Below are 24,587 nucleotides of genomic sequence, written 5' to 3'. Positions count from 1 at the left end.
ACTCATATTAGCAACAGGAGAAGGTCCCCAAACATCAGAATGAATGAAATCAAAAGAAGCAGTAGCATGAGACTCACTATTATTAAATGGCAAAGCTGGTTGTTTACCAAGTTGACATGAACTACAATCAAAAGAATTATTGGAAACTGAACCTAATAAACCCTTTGAAGCTAAAAATTGGACGCAAGAGGCAGATGCATGACCAAGACGCGAATGCCAATGTGCAAGAGATGGTGATAATGAAGAGGCAGCAGCAGAGACGCTTGTGGCAGGGAGATGTAAGGATGAGAGTTCAAACATACGCCCAATTCTATGCTCGGTCCCAATGGTCTGACTCGTACAAGGATCCTGTACATGCACACCAGAAAAGTCAAAAACAAGTCTATATCCAAGTTCACACAGTTGGCCAACAGAAAGAAGATTGAAGGACAATTCAGGCACATGAAAAACTTCAAGAACAGAAAGGGAAGGTGTATTAATAGTCCCTATATTTTTAACAGTCATAATGGAGCCATCAGCTATGCGAATCAATGAGGAATGAGGTGAAGGTATAGATGTGGTAGAGGAAGTAGGGTGAGGTGTCATGTGATTGCAACAAGCAGAATCAAAAAGCCAAGGGGAAGAGGTACTTGGCAAAACTGAGAGGACAAAGGAAGATGCATTACCAGAAGGAGATAGGACGACCTGGTTGACTATTGTCTCTAAGTCAGCTGCAATTAAGGTGACACTGAATTCTGGTGCGTGGCCAGAGGGAGCAACTGAAGAGGGAGCAGCTGGAGATGAAGCAGTTGGAGATGAACCACTCTCGGTATGAGCAACTACTGTTGTAGGTACATTAGATCTTCCCTTACGCCAACACTTGTCAGTCGTGTGCCCTCGACGTAGACAATAGTAACAGTAATTGTTATCGCGAGACTTAGGAGGGAGTCGGGGAGTACCTGACCTGTCATAATACTCTTGTTGGAATGACGAGGAGCTAGAGGATGGTACAACCAATACTGTATGACTAGGCTGAGAGGGCATAATCTGTGATCTAGTCTCGGCACGGACAAGTTCGAAGATGGCAGTGTCCAAAGTGGGAAGAAGAGAACGATGTAAAAGTTGCACACAAACAGGCTCAAAATCATCACGCAAGGCCATCAAAAATTGGGGAAGGCGATGTTGATCTCTACGGGTAACATACATCTCAACATTAGTGGGATCCTTCCAAATAGGATCAGAAACATCAATTTGGTTCTACAAGAATTGCATGCGAGCAAGAAAATCATTTATACTCTGATCAGATTCCTGCCTCAGATGGAAGAGCTCAAACAGAAGTTGATACTCGTGAGCACCATCTATAGAAGAATAACGAGAAGCAAGCATATTTCGAGCAATCTTTGCTTCATCAAAGCTGCCAAAGAGCGCAGAAATAGATGAGATAGTGGTATTATGAACCATGTAAGAATCTGATGATGCTTGCTATCACAATCAATAAGACGAGTGGTGAAAGCCTCATCTAATTTAGAAGCTCCTTTAACTGGCTTTTTGACCTCCCTAGTCACGTAAAGCTAAAGCTTGCGGCCTTTAAGAAAGTTACGTATAGATTGGGACTACACCATATAGTTTGTGCCATCCAATACAGTCTGAACATGATGAATAATCTCTTTTTGTGTTATCTAGAAGGCTCAAAAGCAAAAACAGACCACAAATATGAAATCAGGACGAAAAAATAGGTAAGAAAGCACTTGGTCAACTCTGAAAGTCAATAGTCAATGGTCAAAGTCAACGCTGACGTGGCAAGGACTGACTTTGGTGCTGCGGACGTGGCACTTAGGGCTGACATGGCACTGGTGTTGTGGTACTCGAGGCTCACGTGGCCGTTGGAGCTTCTGGCGCGTGTGGACATGCGCGACTGGAGGCGGCGTGTGGATCTCACATGCAAATCTATGAGTGGCGTGTGAAGGCGCGTGGGACACTGGATCTGGATTCTGGTTGCAGTTCTAGAGTCACGAGGAGCAGATCTATTGATCGGTGGCTTGAGAGAAGCAATCGGACCACCGTGGCAGAATTGCCGAACCTTTGGGCGGCGGGTGAGGGCTCCGATGGGACTGCGTGCGGCGGATCTGTGATGGTTGGCTTCCGGACTTTCAAGCGGTATAGTGATCCACTGAAAACTTCGAAGAGAAGATAGAAAACCGTGAGGGACAGAGGGATGGATGCGTCGGATAACACTGGCAGTGCCGGAAATTTTTTAAGTGATTCAGAACCTGTGCTCTAATACCATGTTGAGAATAAGGTTGTATATTGAATCACATGGTATAATGTACAGAAGGGGCCTATATATAGGCTAATAATACAGACCTAGTAGAATAAGGAAAGATAAACCTAACAAACTTAGAATACCAAATAAAGTAAATAACAATAACATAATATTATCTAACATAGTCTATAACTATTTATAGTTAACTAGTGTATTGTGTGTATTGAACTAAGTTAACTAATTAGTTAATTGGTTTAGTTATATATAGAGAGAGAGCTAATTCGTTAATATAAAAGAAAAAAGAATGTTAGATAATTTGAATATATAATAAACTGTTTATTTTTTATTTATTTTTTTTTATCAAAGTCAATTTCATATATTAGTAATATTAACCATGTATATTAAACATTTTTTTGCTACTATTAAGTGTTAAGAGTAAACTCTTTTTTATTTTCCTTGTACTTGTTTGCTTACAAGTGTCTCACACCAATAAAATAAAATCAAGCACACATCTCTCACAATAATAGTTAGCTTGTCTGTCCCACATGAAAAAAGCAAAAAAACTAGCTTTCTCACCTAAGTAATATATAAAAAAAGGATGCAAGCCTCACTTGGCTTTAGTTGTCTCACATGGATTGGCTCAAAAGGAGATGCTTGTGATAAGCGTCGAACGTTGCACATTCAAGCCCCTTAATTTGCATATGTTAATTCCTTAGCATTGTTATTTGTTTGATTTTGTTTTGTTTTTGTGTTTTCAGGATATAAATCAAGATGCAATTAATTCCATTGATTTTGGACTTAAAAGCACACTTTGAGAAGACCTAGAAGATATGGTCAAACTTAACCAATCATGGTTAAGTTTAAATCAAATAAAGAAAAGGATTAATTCGGAATTTTTCAAATTGGAGTCAAAATCGGATTGGATTCAATTTTGGATTCTGCATACGTCTCGGTATTTTGGCCATAACTCTCAGCTCAAATAACCGATTGAGGTGATTCAAGCGGCACTGGAAAGCTAACTCAAATTTCTACAAATCATTGTGAAATAACATTTTCCTAATTCGGAGCGGCGTATTGCCAAAATTTCCCCGCAAGATAGGAACACAATTCTGGGCGAATCCTATTCCGATTTAGACTTAGGTTTTCTTTATCATAATTGGACTTGGACTTAAATCTCCGAAATTTATAGGATTCCTAGGGCTTTTAGGACTCTCCTAAGCCCTATAAATAGGCCTCTAAGCATTGAGAAAAAACACACCGCCTCTTAGAGCAAAATTTAGTAAATTGTCTTTGGAGCTTAGGAGATCATGAGCGGCTAAACCCCTTCGTGGGGTGTTGATGTAACCCTATCCAAGCACAATGGTTTGATTGTATTTAATTTCTAGATTTTCAATTTATGCATGTTGATTGTATAATTATGAGGATTGCTACAATTGATTTATGTTCTTAATTATTAAATGCAATTGTTCTTAAATTCCAAAATCAATATTTGTGAAATTCTTCTCTTGTCTTAGAAAGTATTTTACTTTTATTGATCTCAAATTATTCTTGTTTTCTGTGATTATGAGGATGATGGTTATACAATGGGTTTAATTGACATATGATCAATAGGATTTGATAGGCCATGCCTAGGGAAGACGGATTGTACTACACCCTAGTTTAGTGTAATTTAGGTAGACAGTCCGTGCCAACCGAAGATGGGTTACACTTATTCATTGATTGTATGTATCCGTTTAAAGAATTTGATAATTTATACCTAGGGAAGACGGGTCGTACCGCGTCTTAGTGGTTAGGTGGACGATCCGTGCCAACCGAAGATAGATTATGCTTATTCTTTAATAAGGTAATTTCTTGTTTATTTATAACATGCATAGAATGAATTTTTGGGATTAATTATGATTAACCATTGTTGTGCGGATAGAGGTGAAGTCAATACCCTACACTCTCTCTCTCTTATTTTAAATCTCTTTTATTTTCATGCACTTTTAGTTTTAAAGAAAATCAAATCAATTCTCTTTTTAATTAAGTTAATTTTAATCTTTCAAATTTTGATAATAAAACCCCTGCAGTCCTTGAGGTTCGACACCCTCTCTATAGCCGTATCCTACAAAGATTCGTCCTATTGCGAGTGGTTATTTTTATAATTGATATTTTTGGTCACAAAAATACCACATCAATTTTTGGCGCCGTTGCCGGGGACTACTTAACGGTTTTATTGTCACAATTTGAGGATTGATTTTAGCTTAATAATTCATTTTTCTGCTAATTTTAATTCTGTTTGTGTTTTGTTTTTGTTTTATTTTAGAATTTGCAAACAGGTCCGTAGCTGCCTTCACTGTGACTGCGATGGAGCGCAGATCATGTGCGATCAAGCGCACGTACGCACTCCACCTTTTGCGCTCGATCCCTCCACTCCTGTGCTCACACCCATCTGCGGCAGTACGCTCGAGCGTACTCTGCCATGCGATCGAGCGCATTAGCAGCAGTCGGCTTCCAAATTTCCAGGGCACCTAAAGGCCGTTTGTGAGTTTTTATTTTTATTTATTTTTATTTTTCTGTTGTTATTTTATGTTAATTATATTAGTTTAGTTCATGTGGGGAGGCATTCCAACACCCCATGGACCATGTTCATATTGCTATAGTCCTTATCATCATATTAGAGATTGTCCTACAGCGGGACAATTTTCTAATTATTCTTTTGAGCATATGAACAGACCGTTCTCTAGACCGGGGAATGGCCATTATTCTGATTCCTATAGCCCGGCGTGGAGCAACCAGTCTAATCTCTCGTGGCAAACTCAAGCTCCTGGGAATTATGCTCCACAACGTCATGAACTGTACCATCAGGCATATCCTCAATTCAATGATCAATCCTATTCTCCTCCATATCAAGCAACTCCACAACAGATATACCAAACCGAACCACCTCCTCCGATGGGTTCTGACTTTCAAGAATATCAAGAGGAGCCATCTCCCATCTACTGGCCTTCACAACAACAATACCAGGCTGCACCACCACCCTCAGATTCTAATTTTGAGGATCGGATTCTAAAAGCAGTGAATGAGCTGACCAGCGAGATAAAGCAGTCAATCAAATCTCAAGAGGAAAGAGTAAACTCACATACCCACTCCATTGCCAAGCTAGAAGCTCAAGTCGGACAACTTGCCAATACCCTCAATAGGAGGGAAGAAGGAAAGCTTCCAAGTCAGCCAGTGACCAACCCTAGGGGACTATACATGGTAGAAGGAAGCACATCTCAACTGGAGCAGGTTCAAGCCGTCACCACATTGCGAAGTGGAAGAATGGTTGACAATCATGTGGAAGAAAAGAAGGATGAGCAAATAGAGGCCCCGCAGAATCTGCATCAGGACAAGGCTAAACAAGTAAGCATCGAGGCATCTTCATCATCTACCCCCACTTCTGAGGTACCATATGAGCCTAAGGCCCCCTTTCCAGAACGTCTCAAGGCACCCTCCCACTTTGGGAAACAAGGAGAGAAGATACAAGACATGATGGAAACCTTCAAGCAGATTCAAATCAACATCCCACTCCTTGAGGCCATCAAGCAAATTCCAGCCTATGCAAAATTTCTCAAGGACCTGTGCACTCAAAAGAGGAAGAATCAGAAGCACATTCCCAAGAAGGTCATTCTCACCGAGCAAGTAAGCTCTCTGATTCAGCATAACACTCCTCCAAAGTTCAAAGACCCTGGAGCGCCTACAATTTCATGCGTCATCGGAAACACCGAGATTGAGAAAGCTCTCCTCGACTTAGGAGCTGGTGTTAATTTGCTTCCATACTCGGTGTATCAGAAACTGGGCCTAGGGGAATTGAAACCGACAAGTACTGTCTTGCAATTGGCTGACCGCTCGATCAAGAAACCCCGTGGGATTGTGGAAGATGTCATTATCAAGGTGGACAAGTTCTACTATCCAGTTGACTTTATAGTTCTAGACACAGAACCGGTCTTAAATCCAGAGAAGCAGATTCCAGTAATCCTTGGGCGTCCTTTCCTTGCCACAGCCAATGCATGCATCAATTGCCGGACCAGAGTAATGAAGATCTCTTTTGGGAATATGAAGATTAGATTGAACATCTTCAATGCCTTCCAGAATGAGCCTGATCAGAATGCATGTTTTTTCTTGGATGACATTGGAGAAACCGTTGAAGACCCACCTCCTGATCCTCCATCTAGAGCCCCATCATGGAGCAACCCACCGGAGACAATGCCTCTCACTTCAAGTACTCCACCACCTGATGACAACCCCACAAGGGACATATTTCATTCAAAAGTTGCTGAAGTTGATTTCATTGGGATAGAAATTTTTTTGGCAAATTCCCTAGCTACCCCAGTTTTTGAGAACTCCCATAGAGATAAGAGGTTGATCATGAAACCAGTTCGGGACAAACACACTGAACATCGTCATGGGGAGCATCAAGACCTATTAGCTGAGAGAAGCAGTTTTGGGATGTTAAGAAGAATCCTCTTCCTTGTGGAGTGCTACATGATCATAAAGAAGAAGGGATGGAAGAGCTTGGTTGGACTTCTGAAGGATCGAGGTAAGATCCTTCGGGACTTGGACTTACATTGAGAAATACCTCCTAGGATCAAGTGCAAGCCCTGTGCGCTTGACCCTCCACTCCACTAGGGCATATGATCTCCATCCAGGTTTATTTTATCCATTGTTGTTTCATTCTTTGTTTATCTTTTTACAACAATGTGTGCACTTGATTGGTATTTGGTTGGAGTATCACTTTATTTTTAGGACATGTGTTTTTGCATTCAAGTTTGGGGGTATGATATGCCCACATCTGCTCATTCAGGTATTCCTATACTCTTGATCTTAATCTTTAGTTCTATACATACATTGAGGACAATGTATGATTCAAGTTGGGGGGTATGGAAAAACAAAACACAATCCATTATTATTGTTATGTCATTCTTAAGTATAGGTTGAGCTTTGATTTTGGTTTAAATTTCATTGATAGGCTTAAAGTTGTGAACACATGATTATATGACTTAGGGATTTTGAGTCTTATTACTTACTTTTGGCAACATGAGATGCTTCTTGTTTCAATTTAAATCTATCTTGAGTACACTTGCACATGTCTGTGAGGTATGAATTTTGAGACCAATTATGTTTGTTTTCAATATCTTGAATTATGTTGGGTGACATATTGGGTGAATAACTTTGGCATGTTATTAAAAAAAAAAAAAAATCAAGTTTGAATTTTTCACTGAGTAACCGGACCTCTTGCCTCATTAAGCAGTGAGTGTTCGCGTCAAAAAGTGAAATTTTTGGGTTGATTAATAAAATGGCTAGCTTAGCTTCGTACCCTTTTTGACTCGAGTTAGTAAGTCCTTAGGGGTGTCTTTACACCTAATGCCCTAAGGCCATTTGGTTTAGGAGACATTGGCCTAACACTCGATACATGGGTCAACTAGAAAGCTTAAGGGAGCTAAGCATTGCAAAGCATACAATAAAAAAAAATAAATAAATAAAAAATAAAAATAAAAATGTATGCCTTGGTTGTTTCATTTGATATGAAGTCCAATGAGTTCTGAGATGGTGATTCATTCATATTGGAATTATTTTGAAGCCTCATGACTATGTGTTAGTTCACTTTGCACTAATTGAAATTTGTGTATCTCAATCTGCCATTGGTAAGTGATTTGACTTGTAATTCCTTGAAATTTTGAAGATGGAGTTTATAATTTTAAGCTTGCTAAAGAATGAGAACCATTATTTTTGTGATACTTTATTCTCTTGAATGACATAATGATGACAATGTTTGTGGGTATCATTCCTGGAAAACCCTCACGAGACTTCACTCGTCCACTAAGGAATTCCTAGGGGTTTAAAAGGCTTGTTGCATACGCTAAATGCAACCGTACATCCCACGAAAGCTGGATTTATTTATTTATTTTTTAATTTTCAGTTTATTTTCTATTTTGTATTGCTAAGGGACTAGCAATATGTAAGTTTGGGGGTGTGATAAGCGTCGAATGTTGCACATTCAAGCCCCTTAATTTGCATATGTTAATTCCTTAGCATTGTTATTTGTTTGATTTTGTTTTGTTTTTGTGTTTTCAGGATATAAATCAAGATGCAATTAATTCCATTGATTTTGGGCTTAAAAGCACACTTTGAGAAGACCTAGAAGATATGGTTAAACTTAACTAATCATGGTTAAGTTTAAATCAAATAAAGAAAAGGATTAATTCGGAATTTTTCAAATTGGAGTCAAAATCGGATTGGATTCAATTTTGGATTCTGCATACGTCTCGGTATTTTGGCCATAACTTTCAGCTCAAATACCCGATTGAGGTGATTCAAGCGGAACTGGAAAGCTAACTCAAATTTCTACAAATCATTATGAAATAGCATTTTCCTAATTCGGAGCGCCGTATTGCCAAAATTGCCCCGCAAGATAGGAACGCAATTCTGGGCGAATCCTATTCCGATTTAGACTTAGGTTTTCTTTATCATAATTGGACTTGGACTTAAATCTCCGAAATTTATAGGATTCCTAGGGCTTTTAGGACTCTCCTAAGCCCTATAAATAGGCCTCTAAGCATTGAGAAAAAACACACCGCCTCTTAGAGCAAAATTCAGTAAATTGTCTTTGGAGCTTAGGAGATCATGAGCGGCTAAACCCCTTCGTGGGGTGTTGATGTAACCCTATCCAAGCACAATGGTTTGATTGTATTTAATTTCTAGATTTTCAATTTATGCATGTTGATTGTATAATTATGAGGATTGCTACAATTGATTTATGTTCTTAATTATTAAATGCAATTGTTCTTAAATTCCAAAATCAATATTTGTGAAATTCTTCTCTTGTCTTAGAAAGTATTTTACTTTTATTGATCTCAAATTATTCTTGTTTTCTGTGATTATGAGGATGATGGTTATACAATGGGTTTAATTGACATATGATCAATAGGATTTGATAGGCCATGCCTAGGGAAGACGGATTGTACTACACCCTAGTTTAGTGTAATTTAGGTAGACAGTCCGTGCCAACCGAAGATGGGTTACACTTATTCATTGATTGTATGTATCCGTTTAAAGAATTTGATAATTTATACCTAGGGAAGACGGGTCGTACCGCGTCTTAGTGGTTAGGTGGACAATCCGTGCCAACCGATGATAGATTATGCTTATTCTTTAATAAGGTAGTTTCTTGTTTATTTATAACATGCATAGAATGAATTTTTGGGATTAATTATGATGAACCATTGTTGTGCGGATAGAGGTGAAGTCAATACCCTACACTCTCTCTCTCTTATTTTAAATCTCTTTTATTTTCATGCACTTTTAGTTTTAAAGAAAATCAAATCAATTCTCTTTTTAATTAAGTTAATTTTAATCTTTCAAATTTTGATAATAAAACCCCTGCAGTCCTTGAGGTTCGACACCCTCTCTATAGCCGTATCCTACAAAGATTCGTCCTATTGCGAGTGGTTATTTTTATAATTGATATTTTTGGTCACAAAAATACCACATCAACTTGAATTACAAAGTTGCCCTCAATTTGTTGATTGGGAAGTAAAACATTTTTACTAATATATTATTATTAAATTTAATTTAATTTGTCGCATTGGTATGATGAGTCATTTAAGTTAATTTTTATTTATTTATTTATTTTTTTTTTTTATAAGTTTGCATTAGCAAAGCCGGCTCGGCTCGGTTCGCCTGCTTGACTCGCCTACTAGATGAGCTCGAGCTTGGCTCGCACAAGGAATTTTCCTTGGTGAGTCGAGCCAAGCTTAAATTTTGGAGCTCAGCATGAGCTCGTAAAATTTTTAAATGAGCCGAGCTTGGACAGCCCTGACTCGCCTAAGCTCAGCTTGTTTACAGCCCTAAACCACATGCAAGTGGTGCGTCCTTTCTAATTTTGCAAGCAATCAATATCTCAATCTGATGTGCGGAATTTGGATCTATTATCAATTAATATTTTAGAATGAGTGAAAATGTATTTTAAATATGAAAGCTAGCAAATTAAATTGGTCGTCATACGTTGTTCAATTAATGTACAAAACATAAAATTTTTGTTGATTTATGGAATCTACTACTAGCTATAGGTCCTTTAATATTGTATGAAATTTATAATTACATTTTTGTTGAATAGTTTATTAATTAATTTAATATTCTTTTCAACTCTATTTTTTAATCTTATAATTACATGTTAAGCAAAATTCAGACGAAAGGGGTAGCAGTGTGGCCACCTCAGCTGGAGAGAGGTGGCCTCCGTCTTTGACATTATAATTATTTTATGAAACCTTTTTCTAAATTTTATTAGCCAGTGAATTGGATGGCAAGCCGATGGCCACTAAAAACAATTGGATCGGCTATTCCATCAATGTACTTAGACAAGTGGTTGGAGGATGACAAAGAGAATGATCCCAACCTCTTCAAGCCTAATACAGATGTTTGCATGAAGTGGCTAGACACAGGAAATTGGCTCAGTCGTTTATGCATCATTTGGAAGCTTGGCAACCTTAGGAGAAGAACAGATCATGGGAGAGCTAGTATCGGGCCTGAAGAATGGCAATTATATACATACACAACAGTTAACATATATATATATATATATATATAAAAGCAGAGATGCATGTGATTATGAATATATAGGACTCCTCTTGTCCTGTTCCATAATGATACCTAAGCAGTGATGTCATTTCATGTAATTGTTTTTGGTTTTTGTTTTTAATTATAATGTCAAAGACAAAAGAGTTTTGGACCTTTGGTGATGCATGCGAGTTTTGTGCTTCATGGGGGAGGTAGCTAGATAGATGGATATAACGAATGGAAGTTATGACAGGTTGGTAGGGAGATAATTGAGCACTTTAGACAATTTTTAAAGTGAGATCGATCATAATATAACACCATAGGAAGGATACTACATTTTTAGGTTAAATAATTCTAAAACCTATATTTTTATCCGAAAGTATTCTATATATAGGATCCAGCTTACATGCATGTTGTTATGTTGTAGTTTAAGCAACAGTCAAGAATATTGAATTTTTCAAAATTTCTCTTCATTTTCTCTCTCTTATTAAAAGATTTTAAAAGTAAGTCAAGTTTGAGATTTAATCTTGACTATTGCTTAAACTACAACATGTAAGTTGAATCCCTATATATAATGCTGACATGACAGTCCAAACCAATCCTTAGATTAATCATCATTAAAATAAAAAAATTATTAAGACAATCACGCAAGCAAAAAACCCATAAAAAAGCCTCATTACACAAAAGACTCTCACTTTATAAAGACCTCATGGAGCTAGCCTCACTACAATTGAACCCATAAAGAACATCAGCCACAGAGAGATCAGAGAGATCGAGAGAGAGAGAGAGAAATGGAGAGGAAAACTCATATTCTAGTACTTCCCTACCCCATTCCAGGACACATAAACCCAATGCTCCAATTCTCAAAGCGCCTGGCCTCAAAGGGTGCAAGAGTCACATTAATCACTACCACCTCTGTTAGCAAGTCCATGGAAGCCCTGCAAGAGAGCTCTGTCCACTTTGAGACCATCTCCGACGGCTCGGAGGAAAGTGGGAAGCTGGAAATTGTCGACGCACGACTCGAGCATTTCAGCTCAGTAGTGTCACAAAGCTTAGCAGAGCTGATTGAGAGACAAAACAGCTCCCAACACCCACCAAAACTTGTCGTGTATGACTCAGCCATGCCATGGGCTCTAGACGTAGCAAGGCAACTTGGAGTTGATGGAGCTCCATTTTTCACTCAGTCTTGTGCAGTTAATGTAATTTATCATCATGCTCATCAAGGAACCATACAAATACCCTTGCAGACGCCTTCAGTATCCTTACCCTCCATGCCATCACTAGGGTTTAATGATGTGCCTTCGTTTTTCAATGATACAGCCTCCTCCTATCCTGCTCTCTTCAAAATTTTAATCAATCAATTCTCAAATTTCCACGAAGCCAATTGGATCTTCTGCAACACTTTCGACAAGTTGGAACAAGAGGTACGTAGGTATATATATATATATATATATCCATTGATACATGTATATGTATATATATTTGTGCATGTATTCGTTTTATCTGTTTTGAAGAAGAGTCTATGTTTGGCAGTGGTTGCAAAAATTCTTTTCTCTTTTGAAAAAAAAAAAAAAAAAAAAATCAGACCATATTATAAGAATATTTTGAGAAAATATGTGCTTAATGAATTTTTTAGGTGTAGAGGTTAACCCATTATTTGTTAAAATATTAAAAAAAAAGAAAAAAGAAAAAGTGTGATCAATGCTTATCCCATTTGCATAATATATTGTGGATTCTTATCTATTTGTCCCTTTAAAATATTAAAAGTGGTTAGAGAGGGGGTAAATGGGACAAGGACCCACAATAATTGCCACAAGTAATATTGTAAGAGACCATATGGCTCACTTGTCCAAAAAGGTGGTTTGGCGGTTCAAAATTTTTTTGAACAGGTGTGTCTTATATAAAATTTCTCGCATTACTTATCTAAACTGCTAATAATTCGAACCAATAATTATTGTTCATCCCAATCTAGAGCAAATGATCTCCTCTAGTCAACTAAGGGGGGGGGGGGGGGGGGGGGGGCATGCACCAGAAATGGCCTTTTCGTAAATGATAAAGACCATAGCAAGAATGATAGGTGAGACCGTTTTAAGGAAAGACCAAAATTATGAAAATTAAATTGGTCATACATTGTAAAATATAAATATTTTGTTGATCCAGCGAATCTACCAATAGATCGTTTAATTTTATATGAAATATATAATTGCAATTTTGTTGAATTGTTTATTTATTCAGCTAATTATATTATTTAATATTTTTTCAATTCTATCTTTTAATCTTATATACCTCTTGTGAACCAAAACTTGCCCAATGGAGGAGAGGGGTGGCCTTGTGAACCAAAACTCTGACATCACCACTACCCAATAGAAGAGAGGGGTGGTCACATGACCTCCTCAATCGAAGAGGGGTGGCCACATGGACACTCTTTCTCCTTTTCTTTTTTTAATTTTGTAATCAGTAAAAAGTCAGCTCCACACCTATTTGTGTTGTCTCAAATTAAGTATGTTTAGTATTTGTTACTTTTTTTAAAAAAAAAAACCTTCCAAAAACTTTTTTACCATACAATCTTCTTAAGCGGGCCTCACAAAAATGATTTTCTCAAATGTTTATCTAACCAAAAACACTTCTCATCATCATAAAAACACTTCCAAATCAAAGCACAAAAAATACTTTTCAAAACCATTATATTTCATCATGTTTTTGGGATGTCTTAGTACTTTTATTCATTCTTTTTTTATTCGATTAAACGTGTTTCTAAATTCTATTAGGTGGTGAATTGGATGGCAAGCCAATGGCCAGTTAAAACAATTGGACCGACTATTCCATCAATGTTCTTAGACAAGCGGTTGGAGGATGACAAGGAGTATGATCTCAACCTCTTCAAGCCTAATGCAGATGTTTGCATGAAGTGGCTAGACACGAAGGAAATTGGCTCCGTCGTTTATGCATCATTTGGAAGCTTGGCAGCCTTAGGAGAAGAGCAGATGGAGGAGTTAGCATGGGGCCTGAAGAATAGCAATTCCTACTTCTTATGGGTAGTTAGAAAATCTGAAGAGAACAAGCTTCCCAATAATTTTTTACAGGAAACAGCAGAGAAGGGGTTGGTTGTGACTTGGTGCCCTCAACTAGATGTATTAGCACACAAGGCAATTGGGTGCTTCATGACTCACTGTGGATGGAACTCGACACTTGAGGCACTGAGCTTGGGAGTGCCAATGGTTGCGATGCCACAATGGACGGATCAACCAACTAATGCCAAATTCATTGTGGAAGTTTGGAAGGTAGGGGTTAGGATTAAACTGGATGAAAAAGGCATTGTGACCAAAGAAGAAATAGAGCTGTGTATAAGGAAAGTAATGGAGGGGGAGGAAGGGAAAGAGATGAAAAAAAATTCAATGAGATGGAAGGAATTGGCTATAGAAGCTGTAGACGAACGTGGAAGCTCAGATAAAAATATAGAGGAATTTTTAGCAAAACTTGCACACACGCAATGTTAATGTAGACAGTTGCTCTACATTTCAATAATGTATGATTTTACTATTTTATTTCATGCACACTCCTGATGCCAATGTAAGCAGAAGCTCTATATTTGAATAATGGTCAAGAAAATGTATGATTTTACTATAATTTTAATGGTTTGAAAAGACATGAGTGGCTTTCCCAAACAAAAGAGAAGAAGGGTACTTAGTCTTAGCGAGCTGTGAAATGTTTCTCATGGTTTCATCGATACATTGGTGGTCAGTTCAAACTTGATAAAGTCAACATTTTAAAACATCTGGAGCTTCCACAAAGTAAAACATCATAGATGCACTATTTCAATCTAATATAGGATCTACACAGATCGGTTTTCATGTCAAGTACAAAAAATGTAACTACGAGGCCCAAAAAGAAGACCTCACCCCCAGTATTGGTTGTGTGTACATATATCATCTTTATCTATCAACTAGCAACCACGTCTTTCCTAGCTATCAGATTGCTAGAATATATCATTCTATATATGAGACAAAACCAACGCTGAAAAATTAACCGTTGGAATTTGAAGCAATGAGAAAATTGTTCCGGAACCATTTTAGAGGTTATTCAACAGCATCTGCCAAAATCTGAAAGTTAGAAGTCACAACTTGAATATTACCCTCTATATACCCCCATCGTCGGCTTTATTTGCATCTTCTGCCCTGCTACCCAGTTTGACAATGTCTTCTACAAGAATCTTTCCGTCTGCGCAATGAAGTAGAGAATAATCCAGTTTCTCATCAAGTAATGCCACTTAATTAATCAAATTTTTAATCTATAATGACAGAAACAGAAAGACCAAAACTTTAATCTATAATGACAGCAATGGAAAGATCACATTTTCCTTGCAGAACTTCACTCATAGGAATATTTTGAGAAACGAGTGTTCAATTTTTCAGATGTGGGGCTGACTTATAATTCATAAAAGGACCACCAAAAAAAAGAGGAGTGGCTGCAGAACTTTTCACTTATAGGAATATTTTGAGAAAACGGGACTGACTTATAATTCATAAAAAGACCACCGAAAAAACAGAGGGATGGCCGCAAGGCCACTTTCTTTTTTTTATTTTTTTTTAAGTAAGAAGTAACTTCATATCTGTTTGTGTTTTCTCAAATGTAGAACGCCCCATCCCCCACCGACCCTTTTCTCTCTCAAAACACTTTCAACTTTCTATCACATCAAAAACTATTTAAATCCAAAACACAAAAAACACTTTTCAAAACACAATTATACCCTTTGATATGCTTTATAAATGAATTATAAACATCATAGAACATCACAAATTGAGAGAGAGAGAGAGAGAGAGAGAGTGAGAGAGGGCAGAAGAAACTTACCTGTGTCTTTGGAGAGGTTGCTGATGAGTTCTTGAACACCCTCCTTGCCCAATGCGTCTTTCAAGTACATAGCAGCAGATGCAACCTCCTCCGGAGTAACTTTTCCATCATAATCTCTGCAAGCATACCGAATTTATTATTTGACCAAATAAAGTTAAGTATTAAACATTACAACAAAGTCAACCATTTGACACATTACCCATATTAATATACCATGGAATGAGTGTTATAATTGTTGATACTGTCCACAATAATGAGAAACAATATAGAATCAAAAAGAGAGAGTAGAGACAAATTTACGTGGTTCGGCAATGTGCCTACGTCCACATAAATGCAGCTGTATTTTACTCTTAATGATTCAGGGTTACATCATAACATATATATATAGGAAAAACCCAAAACCCTACTTGTACGGACATATTAAGGAAATTTCCAAAATACCCTGTACCGCTCCGTGAACGTTGCTATCGCGACGTTCACTCCACTCTCATCTACTTCGACTGGTGTTAATATGAGCCACCAATTCCAACAATAACAACTACAGGAAATGCCACAACTTGTTACACATTCTAATGAGACACTACCAGGATTAGACAAATCTAAGTAGGCCAAGTACTAAAGGATGATAATGCTGCTGTCATCTAATCAAGTCAAACTCTGAGAGCTACATAGACTGTTACTTTCCATCTAAAGGGGTCCTTATGCATTGCAGAAATAGTCTCTTTCCAAAAACCAGATACGTTTCTAAATTTGATTATGCATGTAAATTATTCTAATGTGAGAGCCTTATCATGACATTACAACAATGCCTCCAAACAAATATAAACATTATTTCTATCTTTAAAATCATAAGTTAAATAGTTATTAGTTTATCACATTACAAGACACGCTTGAGTAATTATCCAACTAAGGGAGAAAAAAATGAAGCACCAGTAAGTTATACCATGAAAACATTAGCTATGTTTGTTACTGTTTTCAGACAAGTGTTTTTTTTTATTTTTGGTTTGAAAATTTGTTTTGATGTGACATAAAGGATGATAAGTGTTTTATGGTGGATGAGAAGCGTTTTTGGGTGAGGTTTGAGTGACTGTGTGGCCAGCCTTAATGGAGGAGAGGGGTGGCCAATTTGGCCAGGGTGGCCACACAGCCATTCTAATTGTCAAAGAAAAAAAATTTAACTAAATTTTTTAATTTTTTTAAGAAATAAGTTTGCTCCTCTCTCTAAAAGTTAAGCAATTGTTTTGTCAAAATATTCCTACAAAAAGGTGTGTGAAAAGTTTTATTAAAGATGTTTCATGTTTTGAGTTATTTGTTAATATATTTGATAAAAACATATTTTTCAAACTGCAAAAAAGAAAAAACTTGGAGAATTCTTGGCAGACGTAGCCGTTGTCTTCCAGCTATTTCATTGGACTGTAGTCCATCATAGGAGCAGCTTATCTGATGCACATACATAGGTGAGCGAACACAAAGGAAACAATTACAAACCTGTCAAGTAGTTGCAAACGATCACCGATTTCGGCATCCACATCATCAATTTCCTTTTCAAGATTTTGGAGCATAGCATCAACCTGAAATATACAAAGGACATGAAATAGTTACTGTCATGTTGTGTGAATCGATAATCTTTATACCCAGGAAACTGAAAAAAAAAAAAAAAAAAAAAAAAAAAACAGAGAGAGAGAGAGAGAGAGAGAGAAATAATACTTGGACTTGAAAATTCTTACCCTCTCTATGAGTGCTGACGAAGCCTCATCACCTTCAGCCTCTTCAGCAGTATTGTCAGTTTCCTCCCGAGCAGCTCTATATGCCTTCATAGCATCTTTTTCACCACCAGTACCCTCTTTATCTACCATGCTATTATAAAGTTCTATCTGGAAACATCAAGGCAATTACATGCGAGCAAAGCATAAATAACTATTCTCTCATACACAATCATCGGCAAATATACACAACAAGGACTGGTATAATTAGGAACATCAGCCAGTGAATCATTCAGGTTGTCAGAATCAACATAAAAAATCATATAACCCTATCCTGTCACAAAATTCTTATGCACCCAATGAACACAAAAAATAAAGAAAGACATCATATTACAAGCGGAGATAAATTGATTTTACATATATAAGCCAAGTATCAGATAAATTGATTGCAAAGATAGTCACAAATATTACTAGTAGACGTTGTATACAGAATCTAGGGTTGAATGGCATTGAAAAAAAACTACCAATCAAGAGATCCTCCAAACATGAATTGACAACGAAATCAAGGAATATCCCAAGTATATACGTAGATACATGTGAATAACTCAGAACTAGAGGTGCAAAAGTATCGTCCTCCTTATGGATAAAAGAAGCATATAATTTATTTCTTCATTTTTAATTTCATTCTCCTTTATGAGGAATATCGTTAATAACTACCATGAATCAAACTTTGAAGCCAACATAGGACACAAAAGTGCTGAAAACAGGTTACCAAATACTAATCGTGATTCACAATCACAGATGTCCAAAGTATAAAAACAAAGAAATACCTCCTTATTGACAAGCCTCAGAAACTCTTCACGTTCTCTACTTACTGACTGTAGAAAAAGAAAAGAGATCAATTTAGGCAAGAAAATTTGAATACGTTGCGAAAATAAAATTAACCAATAGTATCTCAACAATTCAAAGCTTTTAATGTCCAGCCTCCTTACAGATGCAGAAGCTAAAACAGCCAATGCACGACTTAGTTCACAGAGGTGTTCTTGTTTTTCTTGTTCTCTTTCTCTGGCTTGTTCGTGTGCTTCTCTTGCTATTGGACTAGTCATCTCTTTAAGTGCCAAATCCTCTTCACTAGCTTTAGATTCCTTCATTCTGGCTTGCTCTTCTTCCTCTTTCTCTTCCTCCTCCTACAATTTAATTTAAAGCAAATCATGTAATTCAATAAGTACGTGACCATTTTTATTTAAAGCTTCAACCTCATTTGCTAACAAGATTCAGATATTATCCACAGTACTGAAACTTAAATAACCATTTTCTAATTCATACTTTATTTAAATAATCTACTAAGTTATTCTGTGCTTCAACACCAGCCAACAATGCACCAAAACTAACTCATATTAAAATAAAATAAGCTAAACTAAAAGAACAAAGTCATTGGAATGAACTTATAATCATGGAATCGACTTAATCATCAGATTATAGCATTCTCCTCTAGATAGAACTAGTAATAATAAGAATCTCAGTCAAGTTCCTAAAGCAGCGAAGGGGATGGTGAATTAGGCATAAATGTCTAGCAAAATTTTTTTTTTGATAAGTACTTCAATCTCATTAGAAAACACAGAGGGACGCAACCCTATTACACAAGCATACAAGAGAAACCCCCTATATGTGTAGCAAAATATTAACAAATATCAACCTTGATTAGTTCTTCCTGCATCTTAAGATATTCCAGTTTCCTTCTCCTTTCTGACACAGAATCTTCAGATGGCAAAGCCGTAACACTAACAGTATCTGTAACCTCATCGGGCAGAGAAGAGATTGTAGCTTGGAGAACTTCCTCAAGCCTCAACCTCCCAGACACAATGAAGGACCTGCATATTTATCAACTAGATAAAGATATCATCGAGTACAGAATAGACAAAGACGGTGAGTAGGACAACTGATGGGGCTTTAGATTACCTGGAAAGGATCAAAAGGGAAGATGGTAGAGAATGATTAAGAGACAAATCCAACCAATCACGAAGCTGCATAAAGGAGTTAACAATTTAAGCAATTTAATTAATAAACCCACCAAAGTTCCATTCTCTTTTTTCTGAAAAGTATTACCGAAATTCTATTGATATAATTCAAACCATTAAAAGCTTTAATGAACAGAAGTAAGAGTTACTATTTTCTTCGGATGACACAATTTGGGTGGGGGGGAGCAACTTGTAATTTTTTCAGCGACTAACTTGCATTTAGTATGACTTATAACAAACAGCACAAACATAACTCACACTCAAGTTGCGAACCTGAGACAGTTCTTCAGCTGCCTAATAGAAGAAAGGAATGAAATAAGTAGCCATGGTTCAAGAAAAAACCTGTTGGCGCATTTCTTCAACTGAAAGATCTCCAAGCATGCCTCGCTCCCTACACTCCTCACGAAGTTCAGCTTCTGAAAGGGACTCCAAACCCTCCGCTTCAATCAATATATCATCAGCCTTAATCCTAAAAAAGAGAAATGGGGCGCATTCAATCAGGAAAAGACATATCAAAACAAAGTAATATTTATGATCTATTCTCAAGAAAGGATTTTTGTAAAATCTATGATAAAATCGCCAGAGGACAATGATTACCCAACTCTGAATAATAATTAACACAAATTATATGTTTATGAGATACCTTTAGCACACAAACCGATGACTTCATTGCCAGTAGTAAGTCACCTGCATTACGGATTTTTATAATTTCCCATAGCTAAGGGGTGAACTCGCTAGCTCCCAACAAATGAGATTACTTTCATACTCTTATTAATTTAATGTTAAAATGCACCAAAAATTGCATCTCAGACATATGCTCAGAACCCTGTATTCCATTGACTTACATCAATAAGCCACTATGGCCAATTTCACTTAAAGACTGAGCATGACACAACCGAGAACCCCTATACCTATCAGATCAGCTGCACAACTCTCTTACACTTTAATTTCTTAAAGAAATGATAAACTCATTATGAGAAAAGTATAGAATTTGCTAATGATGTCAAAGCATGCTCTTACCGCTGGAGTCTTTTTCGGAGCATGTAACGTAAATATGCATCAGTAAAAGTAAATTTGAATAATTTTGTGTCGATTCCCATATATTTGCACATACTGAGTAACCGAGGCCTGATAGCAGCAAAAGAAGAATAAGCATAGAAATTATGATTGGTTCTCAGGTGGTAACCAAATGGTATTGATATCATTAAAAAAGGGAGGTAGAAAAGATTCTTCGTATATCACAGTAATCATGATGGCAACCTGCTGATATTATCCAGAGTAAGTTCATCATTAAACAACTTAGCAAAGCCCAAAATTTCATCATTAGAGACAAGGGCCCCCGTTCTAACCTGCATAAAAAGAAAAGACATACATGTTAAACAAAAGAAAGAAAGGAGGAGGAAAACCAAGGAGGACAATGAAACTAAACTCCTCACCCGGTTAAGAAACTTATCAAGATCTTCGGCTGTTTTTCTAGTTTCTCCACTCCGTGAGTTTTTAACTTCCTTTGCCATTTCTTTCACAGTGTCCTGGAGGAACTTGGCATATTCTATTCTTGCATTTAACCTCCTTTTCAATGCCTCCTACAAATTGAGCAGTTGAGGTTAAACCAAACATTCAACTTAGAGTATATAATGCAAACAAAAAATGCAAAAAGCAAAAATCTAAGCATAAATCAATGTTTCAATGGACACACAGTATTATGTGAAGATGTTTGTGTGTGCCTACAAATGCACATGGACATGTCTCCTTATAGAGAAAATTTACAAATTAGAAGAGCCTAAGGGTTCATAAACAAATATGTGGTTTACACGCAGAGTCAAGGAGACCCTTCCTTTAAGAGAAAAAACTAAAAAGTACAAGCTACAGAATACTTGCAGCGTAAGTTCCACTGTCAGGAGAAACAAATTATTCAAAAAAAAAAAAACTCCTTCCACACAAAAAATGGCTCATATTCATGGTTAGCAAAGTAATGCACTGCACAATACTTAAGACTCACTTTCTAGCCCTATTCCACGCTCAGGTACTCAATTCTTCTACAATGGGGCTTAGATATCCATCTACCTACTAAAATCAACAGCCCCAGAGTGCAAGGTTTAACCTAGAGGGGCACATCCTATTCGAGCATCAAAGAACTAATCTCTTGATGAGTAGTACTTTATAACCAAACATTACCACCACAGTAGTTCCAAAAGAGTCATTCCATGCAGGAACATCATCGCAAGAGCAAGAAAAAAGAAGAGGTGAAAGTTAAGTGAAAAAGAAGATAGAATTCTAGCAACATCCATTACAACCAGTACCTGCTCCTTCATCTTGTCTTGAAAAGTCGACGGCAACATGTTGGGAAATAATTTCAGAAATACCGGCAAGAGAAACTCCATGAATGGAACTATGATAAAAACTGCGAAAGGAACTAGCCTAAGAATATCAGCCGTGGTTCGCGTTAGTTGTTGTCTCTCCCTTCTAGAGAGACTCTTCCCACCAGCAAGCTTTAATAGCAATCTTGAACTGATCCTCGCGTCAGCCCAGAGTAGCTTTGTACCCAACCAATAATGTTGCAATGTTGATTTAAATTCATCTTTCCAATGAACAAGTTTCTTGGCCCAGTCTGCCCTGCAGGAAGGAACAGCAAACCAAACAAGCAGCACTCATAAAATCATGTTGGTTAATTTTTTAAGTTGAATAATATATATGCATCATTTGGAGAAATAGGCCAACCTGCTCATAGAAGCTATGGCTCTCAAAGCAGGACCAATCCCTAAAAAAGTGGCCCATACTCTCTGCAGACCAGATTTAGTAGCCTTATGAGATTCTTGCAGCCGCTTTGCCTTCGCTTTGGCTTTTGCACTACTCAAACCCTCAACAGCTTGATCACATTCCTCTGGAGATGCTTCCTTTCTCTTTTTAGCAACCATTTCTTTATTTTTCTCGTTATCATTGTCCATTTCGAGCTGTTTGGCTGCAGCTGTGGAAGCATTTCGAGTTGACTGTGACATCAATCCCATCCCCATAGGAGAAATGTATTCTGATCTGCCATTTCCAAAACCCAAAACTGTAATTCCATAATATCCACGCCTAAACTGTCCTAACCCTGAAAAAGGTAATAATCCCTCCTTTGCCACCGAAACTTTATCCCCATCCTTCATGCGACTAAAATAGGTAGAAGGGTAGTCTTCGCTGCACTTAGAACCCTGTGCATAAAAATTCTGCAGAGCATGACCCTGACTGATACATGGGAAACTTTGAATTGAGCGAGTGGAGGCATTCACGTAACCAGAAATGAATTTCTTCCTTCTCAAAATTGCTTTGGATGCCATTATCAAATTCCTCTCTCTTTACAAAGAGAATCACCTTCACATTTCTCAAGAGACCACCCGGTTAAGCTGCTAGATAATTCCATTCACAAAAAGACCAATCAAACCACAACATTAAAAAATGATAAATATAATAACATTCCCACAAAGCACCCATCAGAGAAAAAATTTAAGACACTATCACTACAATCCGATATACAATCCGCCTTTATCAGAATGAACTGTGTAAACTCATTAAACAAAATTACATTACGGAGAAGAACACCATGTTTCAGTAAACCAACCTATATGTTCGCTACAATGTACTTCAAAAACATTAATCGAACAGAAAAATGAGTCGAAGAAAATGATATTTTCTATGCAAATTCGTAAACATCTCTTTTTTTTTTTCTTTCCTTTTTTTTATGAATAAATTTGTAAACTTTATATGTTCTACAAAATTCTTTTGTAAAATAAAATAATAGTTGAAAAAATAAAAAATAAAAAATAAACAAGAAGTATTAAAGTTTCCATGGTTAACATCTTTCTTTTCCTTCGATTTCTACGCAACCAAACAGAGCAGAAAATCCAATTTTGCAACCAACGCTAACACTGATAATATAATATTGGAGATAATTTGATAAGAAAAACTAAACGAACTTCAGATATCTAACTATCAACCTCATTTCTCCAAATTAAGCCTTAAACAACACAAACTAATTCTTCGTGCGGCCAAAACTAGCATCGGAAAACGAAGATGAAGAATTAGATCGCAAGCAAAAGGTTGTTTCGCAAGAAACGTCGACCAATACTCGGTTTAACTTGAATCGATTTGGTTCCTTATAAAACCACAATAAATCACAAAATAAAGAAACGCAAATGTAATCATTGTGCAGGAACAAAGATTACACAATCTTCAAACGGTGCGTTCGGTTGTGAATAGGGTTCAGATGATGGTGTATACCCTTACGATTTCAGTGAGAAATCAGAACCGGTGATCGAGAAATCAACGTCGGACGATCGATCTCGCCGAGAGCAAAAAGCTTGGGTCTAAGCGGGGTTTAGAGAGGGTTATGAATGAAGCCGGGGCAGGCGATACATTACACAGCTTCAGAGAAGAGCCTATGACGACGTCGTTTTTATGGATAGTAGTTTTTACTCCAACAGATTTGGTGGGAACGTTGATTTGGACATATGTTTTGGGACGCTTTCAGGTGCTGACACGTGTCCAGATGTTGTTGAGATTCGGCTCTTGCGGAAAGGTAGACTCTTGGGCTGAGTTTGACAAAGGGCCGAACCGGACCAATCCAAAAATTTTAAAAATGATATGAGATAAAAAAGTAAGAATGTTTTATATAAAAAAGTAAAAAAAATTTATTTTGTAGTGATTTTTTTATTTGATAGTAATAAAAAGTGATTGATGTGATGTAAAAAGTAAAAATATTGATATTAATTTTAAAAAGAATTTTAAAATTAATATCAATATTTTTACTTTTTACATCACATCAATCACTTTTTATTACTATCAAATAAAAAAATCACTACAAAATAAATTTTTTTTACTTTTTTATATAAAACATTCTTACTTTTTTATCTCATATCAATCAAATTTGCTACAATACCGTTCCACTCTCTTTTTCCATTTCATTCCCAAACACAGCCTTGAATCTTGATCTCCAAGAATATACTTTAAATTTTCAATTCGTTTTGCGTGATGGGGTGTTAAGAGATTCATGGATGTTCTCCATTTTAAATAAAATTGCTTTAATTTGATAATTTGTAAAAATAATTGTTTGTGGGTTGATAACACAACCACTGTTTAAAGCACCAAATGTGGCACAATAACTCTAATTTGAACCGTTCATGCATGCTTATAACTTACACGTGGTGCAAAACATCCATTTCT

The 24,587-nt window shown here is 36.8% G+C and overlaps 2 protein-coding genes across 3 annotated transcripts; one reads left to right on the top strand and one right to left on the bottom strand.

The window, feature by feature from the left end:
- The first annotated feature begins 11,534 nt into the window (after positions 1-11,534).
- On the top strand, positions 11,535-14,407 carry LOC132177422 (mogroside I-E synthase-like). Its single transcript, XM_059589730.2, has 2 exons — positions 11,535-12,243; positions 13,588-14,407. The coding sequence occupies exons 1-2, from the start codon at positions 11,611-11,613 to the stop codon at positions 14,314-14,316; spliced, it is 1,362 nt and encodes a 453-aa protein (XP_059445713.2). The 5' UTR covers positions 11,535-11,610; the 3' UTR covers positions 14,317-14,407.
- Positions 14,408-14,601: 194 nt separating this feature from the next.
- Positions 14,602-23,814, bottom strand: LETM1 (LETM1-like protein). 2 transcript variants are annotated; one of them, XM_059589728.2, is made up of 15 exons: positions 23,652-23,814; positions 22,107-22,774; positions 21,689-22,001; positions 20,825-20,971; positions 20,649-20,737; positions 20,409-20,516; positions 19,731-19,857; positions 19,330-19,394; positions 19,067-19,241; positions 18,363-18,557; positions 18,201-18,248; positions 17,395-17,541; positions 17,156-17,238; positions 15,668-15,783; positions 14,602-15,037 (listed from the first exon to the last, which is right to left on the bottom strand). In XM_059589728.2, the coding sequence occupies exons 2-15, from the start codon at positions 22,703-22,705 to the stop codon at positions 14,955-14,957; spliced, it is 2,295 nt and encodes a 764-aa protein (XP_059445711.2). In that variant the 5' UTR covers positions 22,706-22,774; positions 23,652-23,814; the 3' UTR covers positions 14,602-14,954. The 2 variants fall into 2 exon arrangements, with proteins under 2 accessions (XP_059445711.2, XP_059445712.2); XM_059589729.2 differs by having other exon boundaries at positions 22,107-22,771.
- Positions 23,815-24,587: the final 773 nt, after the last annotated feature.

Source organism: Corylus avellana, chromosome 4, assembly GCF_965113065.1.
Source record: "Corylus avellana chromosome 4, dhCorAvel1.hap1.2, whole genome shotgun sequence".
In the NCBI taxonomy this organism is placed as follows: domain Eukaryota; kingdom Viridiplantae; phylum Streptophyta; class Magnoliopsida; order Fagales; family Betulaceae; genus Corylus; species Corylus avellana.
The sequence above is the reverse complement of the archived record's forward strand: the minus strand, read 5'-3'. Positions and strand labels throughout refer to the sequence as shown.